General features: G+C 44.0%; 1 protein-coding gene and 1 long non-coding RNA gene across 3 annotated transcripts in view; one reads left to right on the top strand and one right to left on the bottom strand.

Annotated features, from left to right (window-relative positions):
* LOC139530635 (protein GREB1-like) overlaps nucleotides 1–24728 on the top strand; it is a 62357-nt gene that overhangs the window by 6840 nt on the left and 30789 nt on the right. Inside the window, exons 2-4 of one of the 2 annotated variants that reach the window (XM_071327218.1) lie at nucleotides 20630–20790; nucleotides 20949–21050; nucleotides 21330–21506. In XM_071327218.1, coding sequence (XP_071183319.1) covers nucleotides 20637–20790; nucleotides 20949–21050; nucleotides 21330–21506 — 433 coding nt within the window. In that variant the 5' untranslated portion in view covers nucleotides 20630–20636. Of the gene's footprint in view, nucleotides 1–20629; nucleotides 20791–20945; nucleotides 21051–21329; nucleotides 21507–24728 lie in introns of both variants that reach the window. The other variant, XM_071327216.1, reaches the window with a different exon arrangement.
* LOC139530634 (uncharacterized) lies at nucleotides 909–6532 on the bottom strand. Its single transcript, XR_011666087.1, has 2 exons — nucleotides 1955–6532; nucleotides 909–1667 (listed from the first exon to the last, which is right to left on the bottom strand). It is a non-coding gene; the product is annotated as an uncharacterized lncRNA (long non-coding RNA).

The following is a 24728-nucleotide window of genomic DNA, read 5'->3' as shown; positions in this document are numbered from 1 at the left end:
CCAAAGTGCCATCAGTGCACCTCTACTTTTATCTCCTTCCCTCCCTCTCCTCTGCTCTCCTCTCTTCCTCTCCTTTTAAAACCCCTCCAATCTATGATTTTAGAGGTGTGATGATGACTTGTCTTGCTCTGGTCATTACGCTGTTTTGTCTTCCGTCTCTTCCTTTCCTCATAAACTGCATCAGTGTATTAACTGGCCCAGAAACTAGCAGTGTGTGTGTGTGTGTGTGTGTGTGTGTGTGTGTGTGTGTGTGTGTGTGTGTGTGTGTGTGTGTGTGTGTGTGTGTGTGTGTGTGTGTGTGTGTGTGTGTGTGTGTGTGTATCACTGTGTGTGTTTGTGTGTGTGTGTCTGTGTGTGTGTGTCTGTGTCTGTGTGTATCACTGTGTGTGCATGCGTGTGTATTTGTGGCGATGGCCTCCCAAGTGGTGCAGCGGTTTAAGACACTGCATCGCAGCGCTCGAGGCATCAGTACCCACTCGGGTTTGATCCCGGGCTGTATCACAACCGGCCATGATTGGGAGTCCCATAGGGCGGCGCACAATTGGCCCAGCGTCGTCCAGGTTAGGGGAGGGTTTGGCTGGGGTAGGACGTCATTGTAAATAAGAATTTGTTCTTTACTCAATCAATCAATCAATTTTATTTTATATAGCCCTTCGTACATCAGCTAATATCTCGAAGTGCTGTACAGACACCCAGCCTAAAACCCCAAACAGCTAGTAATGCAGGTGTAGAAGCACGGTGGCTAGGAAAAACTCCCTAGAAAGGCCAAAACCTAGGAAGAAACCTAGAGAGGAACCAGGCTATGAGGGGTGGCCAGTCCTCTTCTGGCTGTGCCGGGTGGAGATTATAACAGAACTATGCCAAGATGTTCAAAAATGTTCATAAGTGACAAGCATGGTCAAATAATAATCATGAATAATTTTCAGTTGGCTTTTCATAGCCGATCATCAAGAGTTGAAAAACAACAGGTCTGGGACAGGTGGCGGTTCCATAACCGCAGGCAGAACAGCTGAAACTGGAATAGCAGCAAGGCCAGGCGGACTGGGGACAGCAAGGAGTCACCACGGGCGGCAGTCCCGACGCATGGTCCTAGGGCCCAGGTCCTCCGAGAGAAAGAAAGAGAGAAGGAGAAAATTAGAGAGAGCCAAGATTTTCAAAATTTCCATAAATGACAAGCATGGTCAAATAATAATCAGGAATAAATCTCAGTTGGCTTTTCATAGCCGATCATTAAGAGTTGAAAACAGCAGGTCTGGGACAGGTAGGGGTTCCATGACCGCAGGCAGAACAGTTGAAACTGGAATAGCAGCAAGGCCAGGCGGACTGGGGACAGCAAGGAGTCACCACGGCCGGTAGTCCCGACGTATGGTCCTAGGGCCCAGGTCCTCCGAGAGAAAGAAAGAGAGAAGGAGAAAATTAGAGAGAGCCAAGATTTTCAAAATTTCCATAAATGACAAGCATGGTCAAATAATAATCAGGAATAAATCTCAGTTGGCTTTTCATAGCCGATCATTAAGAGTTGAAAACAGCAGGTCTGGGACAGGTAGGGGTTCCGTAACCACAGGCAGAACAGTTGAAACTGGAATAGCAGCAAGGCCAGGCGGACTGGGGACAGCAAGGTGTCATCATGCCCGGTAGTCCTGACGTATGGTCCTAGGGCTCAGGTTCTCAGAGAGAAAGAGAGAACGAGAGAATTAGAGAGAGCATACTTAAATTCACACAGGACACTGGATAAGACAGGAGAAGTACTCCAGGTAACCAACTGACCCTAGCCCCCCGACACAAACTACTGCAGCATAAATACTGGAGGCTGAGACAGGAGCGGTCAGGAGACACTGTGGCCCCATCCGAAGAAACCCCCGGACAGGGCCAAATAGGAAGGATATAACCCCACCCACTTTGCCAAAGCACAGCCCCCGCACCACTAGAGGGAAAACCTCAACCACCAACTTACAATCCTGAGACAAGGCCGAGTATAGCCCACAAAGGTCTCCACCACAGCACAAACCAAGGGGGGGCGCCAACCCAGACAGGAAGATCACGTCAGTAACTCAACCCACTCAAGTGACGCACCCCTCCTAGGGACGGCATGAAAGAGCACCAGCAAGCCAGTGACTCAGCCCCTGTAACAGGGTTAGAGGCAGAGAATCCCAGTGGAGAGAGGGGAACCGGCCTGGCAGAGACAGCAAGGGCGGTTCGTTGCTCCAGAGCCTTTCCGTTCACCTTCACACTCCTGGGCCAGGCTACACTCAATCATATGACCTACTGAAGAAATAAGTCTTCAGTAAAGACTTAAAGGTTGAGACCGAGTCTGCGTCTCTCACATGGGTAGGCAGACTGTTCCATAAAAATGGAGATCTATAGGAGAAAGCCCTGCCTCCCGCTGTTTGCTTAGAAATTCTAGGGACAATTAGGAGGCCTGCGTCTTGTGACCGTAGCGTACGTATTGGTATGTACGGCAGGACCAACTCGGAAAGATAGGTAGGAGCAAGCCCATGTAACGCTTTATAGGTTAACAGTAAAACCTTGAAATCAGCCCTTGCCTTAACAGGAAGCCAGTGTAGGGAAGCTAGCACTGGAGTAATATGATCAAATTTCTTGGTTCTAGTCAGGATTCTAGCAGCCGTATTTAGCACTAACTGAAGTTTATTTAGTGCTTTATCCGGGTAGCCGGAAAGTAGAGCATTGCAGTAGTCTAACCTAGAAGTAACAAATGCATGGATTAATTTTTCTGCATCATTTTTGGACAGAAAATTTCTGATTTTTGCAATGTTACGTAGATGGAAAAAAGCTGTCCTTGAAACAGTCTTGATATGTTCGTCAAAAGAGAGATCAGGGTCAAGAGTAACGCCGAGGTCCTTCACAGTTTTATTTGAGACGACTTTACAACCATCAAGATGAATTGTCAGATTTAACAGAAGATCTCTTTGTTTCTTGGGACCTAGAACAAGCATCTCTGTTTTGTCCGAGTTTAAAAGTAGAAAGTTTTCAGCCATCCACTTCCTTATGTCTGAAACACAGGCTTCTAGCGAGGGCAATTTTGGGGCTTCACCATGTTTCATTGAAATGTACAGCTGTGTGTCATCCGCATAGCAGTGAAAGTTAACATTATGTTTTCGAATAACATCCCCAAGAGGTAAAATATATAGTGAAAACAATAGTGGTCCTAAAACGGAACCTTGAGGAACACCGAAATGTACAGTTGATTTGTCAGAGGACAGACCATTCACAGAGACAAACTGATATCTTTCCGACAGGTAAGATCTAAACCAGGCCAGAACTTGTCCGTGTAGACCAATTTGGGTTTCCAGTCTCTCCAAAAGAATGTGGTGATCGATGGTGTCAAAGGCAGCACTAAGGTCTAGTAGCACGAGGACAGATGCAGAGCCTCGGTCTGACGCCATTAAAAGGTCATTTACCACCTTCACAAGTGCAGTCTCAGTGCTATGATGGGGTCTAAAACCAGACTGAAGCATTTCGTATACATTATTTGTCTTCAGAAAGGCAGTGAGTTGCTGCGCAACAGCTTTTTCTAAAATCTTTGAGAGGAATGGAAGATTCGATATAGGCCGATAGTTTTTTATATTTTCCGGGTCAAGGTTTGGCTTTTTCAAGAGAGGCTTTATCACTGCCACTTTTAGTGAGTTTGGTACACATCCGGTGGATAGAGAGCTGTTTATTATGTTCAACATAGGAGGGCCAAGCACAGGAAGCAGCTCCTTCAGCAGTTTAGTAGGAATAGGATCCAGTATGCAGCTTGAAGGTTTAGAGGCCATGATTATTTTCATCATTGTGTCAAGAGATATAGTACTAAAACACTTAAGTGTCTCTCCCGATCCCAGGCCCTCGCAGAGCTGTGCAGATCCAGGACAGCTAAGCCCTGGAGGAATACGCAGATTCAAAGAGGAGTCCGTAATTTGCTTTCTAATGGTCATGATCTTTTCCTCAAAGAAGTTCATGAATTTATTACTGCTGAAGTGAAAGCCATCCTCTCTTGGGGAATGCTGCTTTTTAGTTAGTTTCGCAACAGTATCAAAAAGAAATTTTGGATTGTTCTTATTTTCCTCGATTAAGTTGGAAAAGTAGGATGAGCGAGCAGCAGTGAGGGCTCTTCGGTACTGCACGGTACTGTCTTTCCAAGCTAGTCGGAAGACTTCCAGTTTGGTGTGGCGCCATTTCCGTTCCAATTTCCTGGAAGCTTGCTTCAAAGCTCGGGTATTTTCTGTATACCAGGGAGCTAGTTTCTTATGACAAATGTTTTTCGTTTTTAGGGGTGCAACTGCATCTAGGGTATTGCGCAAGGTTAAATTGAGTTCCTCAGTTAGGTGGTTAACTGATTTTTGTCCTCTGACGTCCTTGGGTAGGCAGAAGGAGTCTGGAAGGGCATCAAGGAATTTTTGTGTTGTCTGAGAATTTATAGCACGACTTTTGATGCTCCTTGGTTGGGGTCTGAGCAGATTATTTGTTGCGATTGCAAACGTAATAAAATGGTGGTCCGATAGTCCAGGATTATGTGGAAAAACATTAAGATCTACAACATTTATTCCATGGGACAAAACTAGGTCCAGAGTATGACTGTGGCAGTGAGTAGGTCCAGAGACATGTTGGACAAAACCCACTGAGTCGATAATGGCTCCGAAAGACTTTTGGAGTGGGTCTGTGGACTTCTCCATGTGAATATTAAAATCACCAAAAATTAGAATATGATCTGCTATGACTACAAGGTCTGATAGGAATTCAGGAAACTCAGAGAGGAACGCTGTATATGGCCCAGGAGGCCTGTAAACAGTAGCTATAAAAAGTGATTGAGTAGGCTGCATAGATTTCATGACTAGAAGCTCAAAAGACGAAAACGCCATTTTTTTTTTTGTAAATTGAAATTTGCTATCGTAAATGTTAGCAACACCTCCGCCTTTGCGGGATGCACGGGGGATATGGTCACTAGTGTAACCAGGAGGTGAGGCCTCATTTAACACAGTAAATTCATCAGGCTTAAGCCATGTTTCAGTCAGGCCAATCACATCAAGATTATGATCAGTGATTAGTTTATTGACTATGACTGCCTTTGAAGTGAGGGATCTAACATTAAGTAACCCTATTTTGAGATGTGAGGTATCACGATCTCTTTCAATGATGGCAGGAATGGAGGAGGTCTTTATCCTAATAAGATTGCTAAGGCGAACACCGCCATGTTTAGTTTTGCCCAACCTAGGTCGAGGCACAGACACAGTCTCAATGGGTATGGCTGAGCTGACTACACTGACTGTGCTATTGGCAGACTCCACTAAGCTGGCAGGTTGGCTAACAGCCTGCTGCCTGGCCTGCACCCTATTTCATTGTGGGGCTAGAGGAGTTAGAGCCCTGTCTATGTTGGTAGATAAGATGAGAGCACCCCTCCAGCTAGGATGGAGTCCGTCACTCCTCAGCAGGTCAGGCTTGGTCCTGTTTGTGGGTGAGTCCCAGAAAGAGGGCCAATTATCTACAAATTCTATCTTTTGGGAGGGGCAGAAAACAGTTTTCAACCAGCGATTGAGTGCTGAGACTCTGCTGTAGAGCTCGTCACTCCCCCTAACTGGGAGGGGGCCAGAGACAATTACTCGATGCCGACACATCTTTCTAGCTGATTTACACGCTGAAGCTATGTTGCACTTGGTGACCTCTGACTGTTTCATCCTAACATCGTTGGTGCCGACGTGGATAACAATATCTCTATACTCTCTACACTCGCCAGATTTAGCTTTAGCCAGCACCATCTTTAGATTAGCCTTAACGTCGGTAGCCCTGCCCCCTGGTAAACAGTGTATGATCGCTGGGTGATTCGCTTTAAGTCTAATACTGCGGGTAATGGAGTCGCCAATGACTAGGGTTTTCAATTTGTCAGAGCTAATGGTGGGAGCCTTCGGCGTCTCAGACCCCGTAACGGGAGGAGTAGAGACAAGAGAAGACTCAGACTCAGACTCCGACTCGCTACATAATGGGGAGAACCGGTTGAAAGTTTCTGTCGGCTGAATGAGCGACACCGGTTGAGCATTCCAACAGCATTTCCCTCCAGAAGCCATGAGAAAGTTGTCCGGCTGCGGGGACTGTGCGGGGGGATTTATACTAACGTTACTATCTGTACTTACTGGTGGCACAGACGCTGTTTCGTCCTTTCCTACACTGAAATTACCCTTGCCTAACGATTGCGTCTGAAGCTGGGCTTGTAGCACAGCTATTCTCGCCGTAAGGCGATCGTTCTCCTGTATATTATGAGTACAGCGACTGCAATTAGAAGACATCATGTTAATGTTACTACTTAGCTTCGGCTGTTGAAGGTGTTGACGAACCATGTCCAGATAAAGCGTCCGGAGTGAAAAAGTTGAATGAGGGAAAAAAGTTGCGATGGAAAAAAACTAAAAATATAAACGGTAATTAAAAACAAAAACAAAACAAAAAAACGTAAAGTTGGCAGCTAGCAAAGTAAAGTTGGCAGCAAAACGCACAGCAACAAAACGCACAGCAACACGTCTGCAGATTCAACAGGAAGTGACGTAACAAGCCATTTACTGACTTGCTTTACTGACTTGCCTAGTTAAATACAAGGTTAAATATAAAATTAAAACAAACTAGATTCAAATTATTCCCAAAAATTATTTGTAGACTGCAAATTGACAGAAAGATGCCCAAACATGAAATAATGTGACTAAACTAAAGAAAAAGAAAAAGAAACTACACTATGAAACAAAGATTAAGTATATAAAGAATGATAGTGAAAAGCTTTGGGTCACCTTAAATGAAATGTTGGGAAAAAAGCCAACTCTGCTTCTTCATTCATTGAATCAGATGGCTCATTCATCACAAAGCCCACTGATATTGTAAACTACTTTAATTACTTTTTCATTGGCAAGATAAGCAAACTTAGGGATGACATGCCAGCAACAAATGCTGACACTACACATCCATGTCTATCGGACCAAATTATGAAAGACAAGAATTGTACTTTTGAATTCCGTAAAGTCAGTGTGGAAGAGGTGAATTTTTTTGTTGTTGTCTATCAACAATGACAAGCCACTGGGGTCTGACAATCTGGATGGAAAATTACTGAGGATAAAAGCAGACGATATTGCCACTCCTATTTACCACATCTTCAATTTAAACCTACTAGGGAGCGTGTGCCCTCAGGCCTGGAGGGAAGCTAAAGTCATTCCACTAACCAAGAATAGTAAAGCCCCCTTTACTGGCTCAAATAGCCGACCACTCAGCCTGTTACCAACCCTTAGTAAACTTCCGGAAAAAATTGTGTTTGACCATTTACATTTACATTTAAGTCATTTAGCAGACGCTCTTATCCAGAGCGACTTACAAATTGGTGCATTCACCTAATGACATCCAGTGGAACAGCCACTTTACAATAGTGCATCTAAATCTTTTAAGGGGGGGGGGGGGGGGGGATTGCTTTATCCTAGGTATTCCTTGAAGAGGTGGGGTTTCAGGTGTCTCCGGAAGGTGGTGATTGACTCCGCTGTCCTGGCGTCGTGAGGGAGTTTGTTCCACCATTGGGGTGCCAGAGCAGCGAACAGTTTTGACTGGGCTGAGCGGGAACTGTACTTCCTCAGTGGTAGGGAGGCGAGCAGGCCAGAGGTGGATGAACGCAGAGCCCTTGTTTGGGTGTAGGGCCTGATCAGAGCCTGAAGGTACTGAGGTGCCGTTCCCCTCACAGCTCCGTAGGCAAGCACCATGGTCTTGTAGCGGATGCGAGCTTCAACTGGAAGCCAGTGGAGAGAGCGGAGGAGCGGGGTGACGTGAGAGAACTTGGGAAGGTTGAACACCAGACGGGCTGCGGCGTTCTGGATGAGTTGTAGGGGTTTGATGACCAGATACAATGCTATTTCCCAGTAAACAAATTGACAACAGAATTTCAGCACACTTATATGGAAGGACACTCAACAAGCACAGCACTTACACAAATGACTAATGATTGGCTGAGAGAAATTGATGATCAAATTATTGTGGGGGCTGTCTTGTTAGACTTCAGTGCAGCTTTTGACATTATTGATCATAGTCTGCTGCTGGAAAAACGTATGTGTTATGGCTTTACACCCCCTGTTATAATGTGGATAAAGAGTGACTTGTCTAACAGAACACAGAGAGTGTTCTTTAATGGAAGCCTCTCAAATATAATCCAATTCCCCAGGGTAGCTGTTTCGGCCCCTTGCTTTTTAAAATTTTTACTAACGACATGCCACTGACTTTGAGTAAAGCCAGAGTGTCTATGTATGCAGATGACTCACCACTATACACGTCAGCTACTACAGCGACTGAAATGACTGCAACACTCAACAAAGAGCTGCAGTTAGTTTCAGAGTGGGTGGCAAGGAATAAGTTACCCCTAAATATTTCTAAAACTAAAAGCATTCTATTTGGAACAAAACACTCACGAAACCCTAAACCTCAACAAAATATTGTAATAAATCATGTGGAAATTGAGCACGTTGAGATGACTAAACTGCTTGGTGTAACCCTAGATTGTAAACTGTCATGGTCAAAACATATTGATGCAGTAGTAGCTAAGATGGGGAGAAGTCTGTCTATAATAAAGCGATGCTCTGCCTTCTTAACAACACTATCAACAAGGCAGGTCCTACAGGCCCTAGTTTTGTCGCACCTTGACTACTGTTAACCCCGGTCTCCTGGCTAAATTCCCAATCTGGCCCTCAAACCATCACGCTCACCTAATAATCCCCAGTTTACGATTGGCTCATTCATCCCCCACCTCTCCCCTGTAACTATTCCCCAGGTCGTTGCTGTAAATGAGAACGTGTTCTCAGTCAACTTACCTGGTAAAATAACGGATAAATAAAACATTTAAAAATAAAGTTCAGTCGTGTAGTCAGGTGCCACAAAAAAGGACTTCGGAAAATTGCAATTGGCTCAGAACAGGGCAGTACGGCTGGCCCTTGGATGTACACAGAGAGCTAATATTAATAATATGCATGTCAATCTCTCCTGGCTGAAAGTGGAGGAGAGATTGACTTCATCACTACTTTTATTTATGAGAGGTATTGACATATTGAATGCACCGAGCTGTCTGTCTAAACTACTGGCACACAGCTTAGACACCCATGCATACCCCACAAGACATGCCACAAGAGGTCTCTTCACAGTCCCCAAGTCCAGAACAGACTATGGGAGGCACACAGTACTACATAGAACCATGACTACATGGAACTCTATTCCACATCAAGTAACTGACGCAAGCAGTACAATTAGATTTAAAAAACAGATAAAAAAAACCTTATGGAACAGCGGGGACTGTGAAGCAACACAAACATTGGCACAGACACATGCATGCATACTGACACACACACACACACACACACACACACACACACACACACACACACACACACACACACACACACACACACACACACACACACACACACAATAACATACGCACTATACATACACATGGATTTTGTACTGTAGATACAGTATGTGGTAGTGGTGGAGTTGGGGCCTAAGGGCACACAGTGTGTTGTGAAATCTGTGAATGTATTGTAATGTTTTTAAAATGGTATAAACTGCCTTCATTTTGCTGGACCCCAGGAAGAGAATGGGGATCCATAATAAATACAAATACAAACAGATATAATATTTGAATAAAAACATAATAATTCAAAACCTTGTATACGATCACATGTCTCTCTATTATGTGTGGTAATGCTTGGCCACAGATTTCCAAAATTAAAATCACTTTCCTGGTTTTTGAAAATTCCCCAAAATATCTATATATTTTTTTTTAAATTGCTCAGTTGGGGGAACCCTGTTGTAGGCTTTCATCTTGTGCTTTCCCCACACCTTGCTCCATGACAAAACGAGGCAACAGTGTGCTTCAGGACCATGCGGACGCCTCCGATCGGTCCGGTAGGCTGTTTGTGGTGTTTATCCGACTGGATAAAAAATATATAATAATATTGCCCCCCCCCCCCCCACTAAAACCAAAGTTGCACCCTTGCATGGAACATTCCATTGATATCAATACAAGTGGTCCTTGTATTGATATCATAGCTTGCAAGTCCCAGGCACAACAATAGTTGAGAAACACTGATTTAGGCAGCAGTCTCGAAGATGATCTGAAGTAAGGATTGACCCCTGACTGTCGTTGCTGTAAGAGTGAAAGGTAGGCTAGCGTTAGCCTTAGCAGTAGTAGTAGCATTACCAGTTAGCATTGGTGGCTAGGGTGGGATTCCTCTAGCAGTTGGTGGTCTGTTAATGAAACGGCTCGCCTTTCAGATAAGGGGCTAAAGAACTGTGCTGAGATGATGAGTGTGTCTGTTTTTTTTGTGTGTGTGTGTGTGTGTGTGTGTGTGTGTGTGTGTGTGTGTGTGTGTGTGTGTGTGTGTGTGTGTGTGTGTGTGTGTGTGCGTGTGCGTGTAGGCCGCATATGGACTGATCAGGGGGTTTAGAGTAGTGGGATTAGGTGGGATTGACCTAGTGTTGTGATGTGTGTTTCTCTGTCAGACAGCCTGACTATTTAGAGAGCAGATTCACACTCAGTCACACTCACACGACTGGGCGGCTTGCCAAGGCTTCAATTCACACAGCCCTCTATAGACCAAGGCCTCAATGCGTCTTAATGGGAATACCTCTATTATACACACTCCTCTGTCTATATTGTTTCCTCGTGTTAGCGGGGTGATTACAAGGATAGTTCACCCAAATGATGTTACTTACGATGAAAACTTGCGTCGGCTTCAAGACCCTGGTGCCTGCCTACGGAGCAGCAAGAGGAACTGCCCCTCTACCTTCAGGCTATGCTCAAACCCTACACCCAACCCGAGCACTACGTTTGCCACCTCTGGTCTCTTGGCCCTCAGCTCCGGCTCAGCCGGAGTCCAAAATCCAAAGTCCAAAATCCAAAATCCTTCTCTGTTTCTGGCACCCCAATCATGGTACAAACTTCCCCGTAACGTCAGGACACCGGAGTCCCTGCCCATCTTTCTAAAACATCTGAAACCCCACCTCTTCAAAATTGTGGGGAAAATCTGCCTTTGTCTCTTCCTACTAGCACTGACTTCTTTATTGAGGAAACTTGTACTTACTACTGTGATGTGTGGTTGTCCCACCTAGCTATCTTAAGATTAATGCACTAACTGTAAGTCGCTAGGGATAAGAGCGTCTGCTAAATGACTTAAATGTAAACGTATTAGCCTTCAGAGATGGTACCCTACGGCCTACGTTTTGTCTTGTGCCTTCATCAGGAGTATGTGACTTAGTGAAGGTTTGTGTGTTACTCTGTAATAGTGAGCGTATGTTGTATAGGATTAGTATGTATGGCCAATGTTAGTGTGTGTATGGTGTAGTGTGTAATGAATTGTAGTGTACTGTAATAGTGACTGTGAGTGCTGGCCTTGCTGTGTTTACACACGCTGCTGAGCTGAGCCACCTTTGTGTGTGTGTGGTGGGTGCGAGCTGAGCTGAGCAGGCTGTTTAGGTCAGGGCGACCTAACTCTGTGACTGTATAGCTGATTGTTTTATGGAGGGGGAGATTGGATGGCCATCGCGCCGGAGTCTGCCGCCACTGCTGTATGTGTATGTTTGTGTAGGTGTATGTCTGTGTGTGCCAGAGTCAGTGTAAAGAACAGGCTAGTTAGCGAATGTCTGCTGTTCACCACAAGATACACTACTTCATTTTCTCTTTCTGTATCGCACAATTTTTCTTGCTCCCCCCCCCCCCCTCCTGTTTTCTCTCTCCCCATGTCTCTATCTTCCCTGCAACGTTCCCTGTCTGGAACTGCGAGGAGTAACAGCGTAACCTACATTGCTACCATGACAACGACCAAAGCCGGCGGGAGTACCGTTGAGGACAGTGGTGTCTCTCTATCACAGGTGAAGGAAAAAAAAGTTGTTCTACAAGTAACAAGAAAATAGCTTCATGTGTTGTCCAAATACTGGTGGAGTCAACTAATAAAACAATTGGATGACCTGACCAGAGAGGTCCAGGACCTGAAGAACAGTTCAAACAGGAGAACGGCAGGATGACTGTGATCTGTAAATCATTGAGAGGACATCAGTTCTGTGTGTGAATCCATGATAACAATGACGGAGAAATCTGATTATCTTGAGGGACAATTAAGGTGGAACAACACTGCAGAATCTCCACCTGAGACCTAGACGGAGTCTGAGGACAAAGTGAGGGAAATTATCTCAGAGAAACTGAAGATGGACCACAGGAAGATTGAGGTGGAGCGTGGCCACAGGACTTGAAAGCCCACCACCGGCCCAGGTGATAGGCTCAGGCCGATAGTGGTCAAGTTCCTGAGGTTCAAGGACAAGCTAGCTGTTCTGGAAAGAGTCGAGAACTAGAGACGAACGTAAATCTTCCTCAACGAGGAATATCCTGAAGCTGTGCGCTAGAAGAGGGAAGAACTTATCCCAGCCATGAAAGCTGCCAGAGCGTGTTGGGACATTGCTTACATCCACTATGACAGGCTCATTGTCCATCCTCCCTCCCAAAAGTCTGGAAGGGATGAGAGAACCAAGCCTATTGGTTCATAGCTTCAACCCCGCAGCACACACACAAACACTTACGCACACCATCTGATTCAATGAACGATGGACTGCTGAATGTATATTATGTTTCTTGCTTTGTTTGCTTTTTCCATATTATGTCGATGTCTGATAAGCTACCCAGGAAAGGGCTGAAAATAGCCCATGTTAATATATGTAGCCTTAGCAAGATATTGATTTCATGAGACTTATTTATAACATCAGATAACATTAACATATTAGTCATTTCTGAAACTCACTTAGAAAATCTATTTGATGATACAACAGTAGCAATACAAGGATATAACATCTATAGAAGAGACAGGAATGCTTATGGGGGAGGTGTTGCTGTCTATATTCAGAGCCATATACCTGTAATACTTAGAGAAGAACTTATGTCAAGTGTTATTGACGTGTTGTGGTTGCAGGTTCAGCTGCCTCATCTAAAGCCTTTTCTTTTGGGGTGTTGCTATATACCAAGTGCTAACAGTCAGTATCTAAATAATGTGTGTGAAATGCTTGATAGTGTATGTGATGTAAACAGAGATGTTTTCTTTCTTGGGGACCTGAATATTAACTGGTTTTCATCAAGCTGTCCGCTCAAGAGGAAGCGTCTTACTGTAACCAGTGCCTGTAATCTGGTTCAGGTTATTAATCAACCTACCAGGGTGTTTACAAACACTACAGGAACAAGATCACTCACATGTATTGATCAAATTTTTACTAATACTGTAGAACCTTGTTCTAAATCTGTACCCATTGGATGCAGTGATCACAATCTAGTGGCTATATCCAGGAAAGCCAAAGTTCCAAAATTCGGGCCTAAAATAGTGTATAAGAGATCATAAAGATTTTGCTGTGACTTTTATGTGGATGATGTTAAAAATAGGTGTTTGTCTGATGTGATTAATAAGGCGCATCCAGACACTGCATTTGATGAATTTATGAAATTGCTTCTTCTAATTATTGATAAACATGTACCTGTTAACAGTTCTAACAGTCCGTTTCTTAAGGCTCCATGGATTGATAAAGAATTTTAAAATGTTATGGTTGAAAGAGATGGGGCAAAAAGAGTGGCTAATAGGTCTGGCTGCGTATCTGACTGGCTGACTTACTGCAAATTGAGAAATGATGTGACTAAACGCAATAAAAAAGACGAAGAAACTGTATTATGAAGCCAAGATCAATGATATATAAAATGATGAAAAAAAAACTTTGAAGTACTTTAAATGAATATGAGCAGAAAGACAAATTCAACTCCATCGTTCATTGAATGGCTTATTCATCACAAAAACATTTAATGTTGCCAATTATGTGAATGATTACTTCATTGGCAAAGTGGGCAAAAGTTAGGCAGGAAATGCCAAAAAACGAACAGGCAGCATAGATTTGGCAAAAGAAAAGCATTGTGAGTTTGAATTTTGTAAAGTTAGTGTAGGAGAGGTGGGAAAAATTGTTATCGATCAATAATGATTGTCACGGATTCCCCCAGTACTGCTGCTCATTCCGTGCACCAGTTACGGAGGTCTACGTCACCGGCCTCTAGGCGTCACTGAACTGTCTCATTACACACACCTGATTCCAATTCCCCTGATTAGTAATTGTATATATGCGCCCTCTGTTCACCATTGTCTTGTCGGTTATTGTTCCCATGTCCGTTGGTCTGTGAGTACCTGTGCTTTGTGGTTTCGTCTTTCGTGCTGCGTGTATTGTGCACTTGTTATTACGGGTCTCGTCCTGTGTATTGTTGTACATTTGTTAATACGGGTCTCGCCCCATGTAGTGTATTGCGGGTCTCGTCCTGTGTATTCATTAGAGGTTTAACCTCGCTCTTTTGTTTGGGTTACGTCCCTGTGTTTTTGTATACGTGTTTGTTTTGGGCTTCGTCCCCATGCCTTTTCATGGCAGGTTGTATATTTTGGGTGGCGTATTAAACCTGCCTATTATGAATTCCTGCGCCTGTCTCCAATCATTTATACAACGTAACGATGACAAACCTCCTGGCATTGATAACTTAGATGGAAAGCTACTGAGGAGTGGCTATAGAGTCAGCTACCATCCTATCTGTCATATCTTTAATCTGAGCCTAGAGGAAAGTCTTTGTCCTCAGGCCTGGAGGGAAGCCAAAGTCATTCTGCTACCCAAGAGTGGTAAAGCGGTCTTTACTGGTTCTAACAGCAGACCTATTAACTTGCTGCCAGCTCTTAGCAAACTGTTAGAAAAAATAGTGTTCGACCAAATACAATGCTATTTCTCTGTAAACAAATTAACAGATTTTCAGCATGCTTGTAGAGAAGGTCACTCAACATGTACTGCACTGACACAGATGACTGATGATTGGTTGAAAGAAATTGATAATAAAAACATTGTGGGAGCTGTATTGTTATATTTCAGTGCAGCCTTTGATATTATTGACCATAACCTGTTGTTGAGAAAACGTATGTGTTATGGCTTTTCAACCTCTGCCATATTGTGGATTCAGAGCTATATATCTAATAGAACTCAGAGGGTTTTCTTTAATGGAAGCTTCTCTAATATCAAACATGTAAAGTGTGGTGTACCGCAGGGCAGCTCTCTAGGCCCTCTTTTCTATTTTTACCAATGATCTGCCACTAGCATTTAACAAACATGTGTGTCCATGAATGTTGAGTCAACAATGTACTCATTAACAACCACATCTAATGAAGTACCTTAAACCCTTAACAAATAGTTGCAGTCTGTTTTGGAATGGGTGGCCAGTAATAAACTGGTCCTGAACATCTCTAAAACAAAGAGCGTGGTACAAATCATTCCCTAAGTTCTAGACATCAGCTGACTCTGGTAATGAATGGTGTGGCTGTTGAACAAGTTGAGGAGACTAAATTACTTGATGTTACCTTAGATTGTAAACTGTCATAGTCAAAACATATAGATTCAACGGTTATAAAGATTGGGAGAGGTCTGTCCGTAATAAAGAGATGCTCTGCTTTTTTGACACCACACTCCAGAAAGCAAGTCCTGCAGACTCTAGTTTGATCTTATCTTGATTATTGTCCAGTCAAGTGCTGCAAAGAAAGACCAAGTAAATGTTGTATATATTTTTATTTCATCTTTATTTAACTAGGCAAGTCAGTTAAGAACAAATTCTTATTTAGAATGACGGCCTACCCCGGCCAAACCCTAACCCGGACGACGCTGAGCCAATTGTGTGCCGCCCTATGGGACTCCCAATCACGGCTGGTTGTGATACAGTCTGGAATCTAACCAGGGTCTGTAGTGATGCCTCTAGCACTGAGATGCAGTGCCTTAGACCGCTGCAGCTGGACCAGAACAGAACAGCACGTCTTGCTCTTCATTGTAATCAGAGGGCTAATATTAATACTATGCATGCCAGTCTCTCTTGGCTAAATTCCTAATTGTTTGCACTGTCAACTTACTGTACGCACAGCACTGACACACACACTTACCCCACCAGACATGCCACCAGGGGTCTTTTCACAGTCCCCAGGTCCAGAACAAATTCAAGAAAACACACAGTATATACAGAGTATAGTATTATACAGAGCCATGAGTGAACAGCAAACTTGGTTTCAAAAAACAAATAAAGCAACACCTCACAGCACAACAACTCTCCCTCATGTGACCTATTTGTTCTGTTTATGTACTGACATGTATGTGGAACTGATAGACACACACACACACCCACAGACACACTACCTATTAATGTTTTTAAATGTATGTAAACTGCATTTTATATTTTGTCTGTAATGTATTTTGTCTTTTTCGTTATGTGTCGGACCCCAATAAAACTAGCTGTCGCTGCTGGCATTGGCTAATGGGGATCCTAATCAATCTAAAATCGAATAAAATCTCTCTCTTTCTCCCTCCTCCCCCCTCTCTTGTTTGTGTTACCTAATCATATTCACTGATAGGGGAACTGTGGAGGAATCTCAATAAGTTTTGCTCCCCTCTGTCCTCGGTCTTCTCTTCGGTAATCGAGAAGCGGAGGGGAGAGGAAACGTGAAAACAAAAAGCACTTGTATGAAATGAGACTCTCCTCCACTCGCGTCATCAAGTGTGAATCCCAAAATGGATGTGTCAAGTGATCAAAACAAATGTAGCTAGTTGTGCAATTCATTATTTTATAGCTAAATGGATAAGTAGCGTATTGTTTTTAAATGTGTGCATGCTTTTCTCCTTTGAGAAAAGAACAGCTGATTCAAAGGGAGGTGTGGGAGATTTGAAAACACTTCCGCGTGAGGTAACCGAGGAGGGGAGCAGACTCCTTCGTTTGACTAACGAATTGACACTCTCCTCGATCACTTTGACACTTATTGGTTTCCGGGTCACGGAGGAGTCGAGGAGAGGATAGACTTTTGCCCAATTGAGAATCTCCCAAACGGTCTTCCTGTGTTTTACTAAAGAAACCAATCAGCTGTCACTTTCTGAGGTCAACTGCCCCAGGCAGGGGGCCCTCCCACCCAGCCAGGGAGCCCTCCCAGCCCTCCCACCCAGCCAGGGAGCCCTCCCAGCCCTCCCACCCAGCCAGGGAGCCCTCCCAGCCCTCCCACCCAGCCAGGGAGCCCTCCCAGCCCTCCCACCCAGCCAGGGAGCCCTCTCAGCCCTCCACCCCTACGGGGGTCAGCTCTTGCTCAGCCCAGACAAAACCCTTCTCTATCCTGGCACCCCAATTGTGGAACAAGCTTCCCCATAACGTCAGGAAAGCAGAGCCCATTTTCCCCAAAACATCTGAAACCCTACGTCTTCAAAGAGTAACTTAAATAAGACCTCATAACATTTTTTGGGGGAAAAATCTGCTTTTGTCTTTTCCTACTAGCACTGACTTTTCTTACTTCCTTATTGAGGAAAAAAGTACTTACTATGACTGTGTAGTTGTCCCACCTAGCTATCTTAAGATGAATGCACTAACTGTACGTCGCTCTGGATAAGAGCGTCTGCTGAATGACTAAAATGTAAAAAGTATTGGCCTTCAGAGATGGTACCCTACGGCCTACGTTTTGACTTGTGCCTTCATCAGGAGTATGTCAGATAGTGAAGGTGTGTGTGTTACTCTGTAATAGTGAGCGTATATTGTATGGGCTTAGTGTGTAGAGTCAATGTTACAGTGCCTTTGGAAAATGTTGTTTGTTACAGCCTTATTCTAAAATGGATTTTTAAAAAAATTATCCACAGCAATCTGCACACAATACCCCAGATTGACATCACAATACCCTATAATGACATCACAACACCCCATAATGACAGTAAAAACAGGTTAGAAATTATTGCAAATAAAAAACAGAAATACCTTACTTACATAAGTATTCAGACCCTTTGCTGTGAGACTCGAAGTTGAGCTCAGGTGCATCCTGTTTCTATTGATCATCTTTGAGATGTTTCTACAACTTGATTGGAGTCCATCAGTGGTAAATTCAATTGATTGGACATGATTTGGAAAGGCACACACCTGTCTATATAAGGTCCCACAGTTGACAGTGCATGTCAGAGCAAAAAGGTTGAAGGAATTGTCCATAGAGCTCCGAGACAGGATTGTGTCGAGGCACCTAAAGGACTCTCAAACCATGAGAAACAAGATTCTCTGGTCTGATGAAACCAAGATTAAACTCTTTGGCCTGAATGCCAAGCGTCATGTCTGGAGCAAACCTGGCACCATTCCAACGGTGAAGCATGGGGGTGGCAGCATCATGCTGTGGGGATATTTTTCAGCGGCAGGGATTGGGAGACTAGTCCGGATGAGGGAAAGATGAACGGAGCAAAGTACAGAGAGATCATTGATGAAAACCTTCTCTAGAGCGCTCAAGACCTCAGACTGGGGCGTATGTTCACCATCCAACAGCCAAGAAAACGCAGGAGTGGCTTCGGGACAAGTCTCTGAATGTCCTTGAGTGGCCGAGCCAGAGGCCGGACTTGAACCCTATCAAACATCTCTGGAGAGACCTGAAAATAGCTATGCAGTGACGCTCCCCATCCAACCTGACAGTGTGCCAAGCTTGTAGCGTCATACCCAAGAAGACTCCAGGCTTTAGTTGCTGCCAAAGGTGCATCATACTGAGTAAAGGGTCTGAATACTTATGTAAATGTAATATTTCTGTTTTTTTATTTGATACATTTGCAAAAAAAATCTAAAAGCTGTTTTTGCTTCGTCATTATGGGTTATTGTGTGTGGATCGATGAGGAATAAAAACATTTTAATCAATTTTAGAATAAGGAATGTAACGGAACAAAATGTGAAAAAAGTCAAGGGGTCTGAATACTTTCTAAATGCACTGTAGTGTACTGCATTGTAGTAGTCTGTAATAATGACTGAGTGCTGGCCGTGCTGTGTGACTCACTCATGAGTGCTTTGTTTACCCATGCTGCTGAGCTGAGCCACCAATGTGTGTTTGTGAGTGGGGGGGGGGGGGGGGGGGGCGAGCTGAGCCGAGCAGGCTGTATAGGTCAGGGCGACCTGACTCTGTGACTGTGCAGCTGATTGTTTTTATGTAGGTGGAGATTGGTCAGCCTCTGCGCCAGTGTCTGCCATCGCTGCTGTGTGTGTGTGTGTGTGTGTGTGTGTGTGTGTGTGTGTGTGTGTGTGTGTGTGTGTGTGTGTGTGTGTGTGTGTGTGTGTGTGTGTGTGTGTGTGTGTGTGTGTGTGTGTGTGTGTGTGTGTGTGTGTGTGTGTGTGTGTGTGTGTGTGTGTGTGTGTGTGTGCCAGAGTCAGTGTAAAGAACAGGCTAGTTAGCGAATGTCTGCTGTTCACAACAAGATGCACTACTTCATTTTCTCTTTCTGTATCGCGATATTCTTCTTGCTTTTGTCCCCCTATTTTCTCTCTCCCCACCTCTCTCTCTCTGTCTCCCTCCCCCCTCATTCTCGTTTGTGTTACGTAATATGGGACGAACTATGGGGAAAATCTCAATAAGTTTTGTTCTCCTCTGTCCTCTCTTTGCCTCGTTTTGACAAAAAGTTCAAAGGTAATCAGGGAGCGATGCACTTGTATGAAATGAGACTCTCCTCCACTCGCGTCATCAAGTGTGAATCCCAAAATGGATGTGTCAAGTGATCAAAACAAATGTAGCTAGTTGTGCAAATCATTATTTTATAGCTAAATGGATAAGTAGTGTATTGTTTTTAAATGTGTGCATGAGGATACTCTGACAAAGTAGGTAATCGAGGAGGGGAGCAGATTCCTTCGTTCGCCTACTAACGAATTAACACTCTCCTCGATCACTCTGCCAATTGTTGGTTTGGAGGAGAGGAGAGGAGGACGGAGGAGTCGAAGAGAGGATGGACTTTTGTCCAATTTGAGAATCTCCCGACAAGTCTGAGTAGTTTGGTTGCCTCAGTAAAACACAGGAAGAGACAATCGGCTGTCGCTTTCTGAGGTCAACTGCCCCAGGCAGGGGACACAGCGCCGTCCTGGAGTTACCTTTTATCCGACCTCCTCTCATTTAGGCCAAACAAACTGTACTGCAAGTCCATTTTTATTCACAACATTGTCAACATTGGTAGCGTTCCCACATGGCCAGATCTACAGTGTAGCCTTGCCGTTTCGAAACGTTTAAACACCGGGTCGGGATTGTAGTTCACCTGAGCGAAGCTAATGGCTGAAAACAGTCGGGGGAGGGCAGACTGCCACCTAGAGTTTTTCGAGCGCTACTGTTCACCCTGTCTAAGGAATGATTTGGGGTAAGCATCAAGTCAAATCACATTCTTTTTATTGGTCACATACACATATTTCCCAGATGTTATTGCGGGTGTAGCGAAATGCTTGTGTTCCTAGCTCTGACAGTGCCTGTAGTGCCACAAGGTTGTCCAGCTTGTGTGACAGATGAAGTGACAACAGAGCCATATATATTATTGAGAGAAAGAGAGAGCGATATGACTCTGGATGGGTGCGGCCATGTGGTGTGTGTGTGTGTGTGTGTGTGTGTGTGTGTGTGTGTGTGTGTGTGTGTGTGTGTGTGTGTGTGTGTGTGTGTGTGTGTGTGTGTGTGTGTGTGTGTGTGTGTGTGCGCGCATGTGTGTGTGTGTAGGCGGGTTATGGTAAACTGTGAGGTAATGTACACGGTCTTGTTGAACTTGTGCGTGTGTGTTTGCATTCCTGTGTGTCTAGGTGTGCGATGGGGAACTCGTATGCTGGCCAGTTGAGGACCACGCGTTTTGAGGAGGTCCTTCATAACTCCATCGAGGCTTCTCTCCGCTCCAACACTGTGGTGCCACGGCCTGTCTTCTCACAGCTCTACCTGGAGGCAGAGCAGCCACCCTTGCACAGTGGTGTGTGTGTGTGTGTGTGTGTGTGTGTGTGTGTGTGTGTGTGTGTGTGTGTGTGTGTGTGTGTGTGTGTGTGTGTCTGCACCTGTGTGCGTGTATGTGTGGACTTGTGTGTGTTTGTGTGTGTTGTGACACTCTGTAATGAGAATGTATGTCAGCAGGCCGGGTGGAGAATGAGGAGGAGGAAGATGGCTCCGAGTCCAACAGCCCCCTCATTGCATACCAGATGAAGCCCCCACCAGAAGGATGCTGCACCACGGATGGTATGAACACACACACGGTTCCCTCAGGGCTGCCCCCCTCACTGTATACATTGTCTCCTGTCTTAGGCTTCTGTCTGGTGGCAAGAGATCTCTGTCTGTTTGGTTAGGGTAACAGTGTGTGTGTGTGTGTGTGTGTGTGTGTGTGTGTGTGTGTGTGTGTGTGTGTGTGTGTGTGTGTGTGTGTGTGTGTGTGTGTGTGTGTGTGTGTGTGTGTGTGTGTGTGTGTGTGTGTGTGTGTGTGTGTGTGTGTGTGTGTGTGTGTGTGTGTGTGTCCCTCAGGGTTCTGCCAGGCCGGTAGGGACCTGCGTCTGTCCTCCCTGGCGTCAGAGCCTCTAAACGTGGCCCCAGGTTTCCTGCTGGTAGGGGCCAAGTCCCCCAGTGCACCAGACACACTGCTGGTGTGTGCTGTCGACTGCAGGTTCCTGCCCGACGAACGAGGACGCAACGCACTGCTGGGTGAGATACACATACAGATACACACAGACACACAGACACACACAGACATGACAGAGAGAGAGAGAATGACAGAGAGAGAATGAGAGAGAATGAGATAATTACTTTGTCAATGGTAGGTTACGGGGGGACTCTTTGGGGAGATTCACCTACTGCTCACCTCTTGGCCACAGTACAGTAGACTATATGATCACAGACATTGACCCTTTCTCTCTCAGCTCATTCACTGTCAAGCCACTAACACCTCTGTCTGATCACAGCAAAATTACATTGTTCCTCAAAAGAGCAGACATGGAAACAACCACACATTCACAGCCCAGCAAGCTGTACAACATCACAAATTCATACAGATGGGCCCAAAACAGCACAGAAGAATACCAGAAAGCAACCTGGAACCAAAATATCCAAACACTCTTAGATAACTTTCTGGATACCACATTCACTCACAGTAAAGAAGGCATCAATCTAGCAGTACAAAACATCAACTATATATTCAGGCAAACGGCAAAAGAAGCACAATTGAAATTGATAAAAAACAAAACAAAAAAGATCACAGATGACAACTGGTTTGATGCAGATTGTAAAATTATAAGGAAAAAAATTAGAACACTATCCAACCAAAAGCACAGAGACCCAAATAATGGTGAATTACGCCTTCATTACTGTGAGACTTTAAAACTCTATAAACGTACACTCAGAACCAAAAAAGCCCAGTACAACAGAAAGCAGCTGACGCTAATTGAGGAGTCCATAAACACAAACAACTTCTGGCAAAATTGGAAAAAAATAAAAAAATCTAAACAAGAGGAATTAGCGATACAAAATGGTGACATACAGTATGGACAACCCATTTTAAAACACTCTACAACACCGTTCAAATTGACACAAACACAGAACAACGCCAAATTCATGAGAAGTTGAATGGATTAGAAAAAGCTATAAAGGATAATCAAAATCCATTGGACTCCCCAATTACTGACCAGGAGCTCTATAAGAAACTTCAGGCCCTCAAATTTAAAAAAGCATGCGGACCTGATGCCATCCTAAATGAGATGCTCAAACTCACTAGTGCAAAATTTCAATTGGCTATATTAAAACTGTTTAATTTGATCCTGAGTGTAGGTTATTTCCCTGACATCTGGAATCAAGGACTCATAACCCCAATCTTTAAAAACGGAGACAAATTTGACCCTAACAATTACAGAGGCATTTGTGTGAACAGTAACCTGGGGAAGGTTTTCTGTAGTATTATAAATGTAAGAGTTCTAAACTTCCTTAATAAGCACAATGTCTTGAGTAAAAGCCAAATTGGATTTATACCAAAACATCGCACAACTGATCATATTTACACCCTACACACCCTGATAGATAAACATGTCCACCAAAATAATACCAAAATATACGCTTGCTTTATCAACTTCCAAAAAGCATTTGATTCTATTTGGCATACAGGACTGTTCTACAAAGTTATTGAAAGTGGTGTAGGGGGTAAAACATATGATATAATTAAATCAATGTATACTGGCAATACGTGCAGCATTATAATTTGCAAGAAAATAACATAATTCTTTAACCAGGGGCGGGGCCTTCGTCAGGGTTGTAATCTGAGCCCTGCACTCTTCAATATTTACATCAACGAATTGGCCACTATTCTAGAAAAATCCTCAGCCCCTGGTGTTAGTCTCCACAATTCAGAGGTTAAATGCCTACTCTTCGCAGATGACCTATGCCTGCTGTCACCCACAGCACATGGCCTACAGCAGAGCCTGGACCTGCTAGAGCAGTACTGCCAGACCTGGGCCCTGGCAGTAAACCCCAAAAAGACTAAAATAATGATTTTCCAGAGAAGATCCAGATCTCAGGGAATTAGACCAAAGTTCTCAATTGGTACAAAATATATAGAGTACTGCACACACTACAATTACTTAGGTTTAAAAATAAGCTCAACTGAACACCTTAATGAGGCAGTGAATGAACTGAGAGAGAAAGCACGCAGGGCATTCTACGCCATTAAAAAGCAAATTCAAATTGAAATACCTATTAAAATTTGGCTAAAACTAATTGAATATATCATTGAACCAATTGCACTTTATGGCAGCGAGATGTGGGGTCCACTTGCAAAACAAGATTTCATCAAATGGGACAAACATCCCATTGAAACCCTGCATGCAGAGTTCTGTAAGATTATCCTACATGTCCAGAGGAAAACTACAAACAATGCATGCAGGGCAGAATTAGGCAAATATCCACTAATAATAAAAACTCAAAAAAGAGCAATTAAGTTTTGGAAACATCTAAAATACAGTGACCCCCTCTCATATCATTACCAAGCCCTGCAATGCCAAGAGCTGAGCAAAGAAAAGAGTCCCCTCATCCAGCTGGTCCTGGGGCTGAGTTCACAAACCTGTTCTACTAAAACACTGAAGCCTCAGGACCAGAACATCCAATCAATCAGGATAAACCAAATTACAACACAGTCAAAACAAAACTATATTGCTTATTGGGAAACACAAGCACAAACACAAAGCAAAATGCAGTGCTATCTGGCCCTAAATCGACAGTACACCGTGGCTAAATATTTGACCATGGTTACTGATCAAAACCTTAGAAAAACCTTGACAAAGTACAGGCTCAGTGAGCACAGCCTTGCCATTGAGAAGGGTAGACACAGGAAAACCTGGCTCCCTGTAGAGGAAAGACTGTGCAACCACTGCACAACAGCAGAACCCGAGACAGAGCTGCATTTCCTGACAAAATGTAAAAAATACAAAACAATTAGAGAGTGTCATTTCCCCAAATTTGAAACTCTTATTCAAGGTTTCAAAGACCTCTCTGATGAGGATAGGCTACCCGTCCTGTTGGGGGAGGACGCAGAGAGCTGTGGGTTGGCAGCGCACTACATTGCTGCCTGCCATAAGTTGAGGGACAGTGTCTGACAGACCAACCAACCTGCACATGTACTCTACTGTATGTTTATTGTTATTGTTCAATGTATGGTTATTTTGACACTTGGTTATTGTTGTTACTGTTGTCCCGTTGACAATTTTGATTCTCTTTTTTTTTATATTGTAAATAAGCTTTGGCAATATGTACACTGTTACGTCATGCCAATAAAGCAAATTGAATTGAATTGAATTGAATGACAGAGAGAGAGACTGACAGAGAGAGAGACTGACAGAGAGAGAGACTGACAGAGAGAGAGAATGACAGAGAGAGAGAATGACC

This window comes from Salvelinus alpinus, chromosome 9, assembly GCF_045679555.1.
Source record: "Salvelinus alpinus chromosome 9, SLU_Salpinus.1, whole genome shotgun sequence".
NCBI lineage: Eukaryota > Metazoa > Chordata > Actinopteri > Salmoniformes > Salmonidae > Salvelinus > Salvelinus alpinus.
Note: the sequence above shows the minus strand (reverse complement) of the source record. Positions and strands in the feature narration are given on the sequence as shown.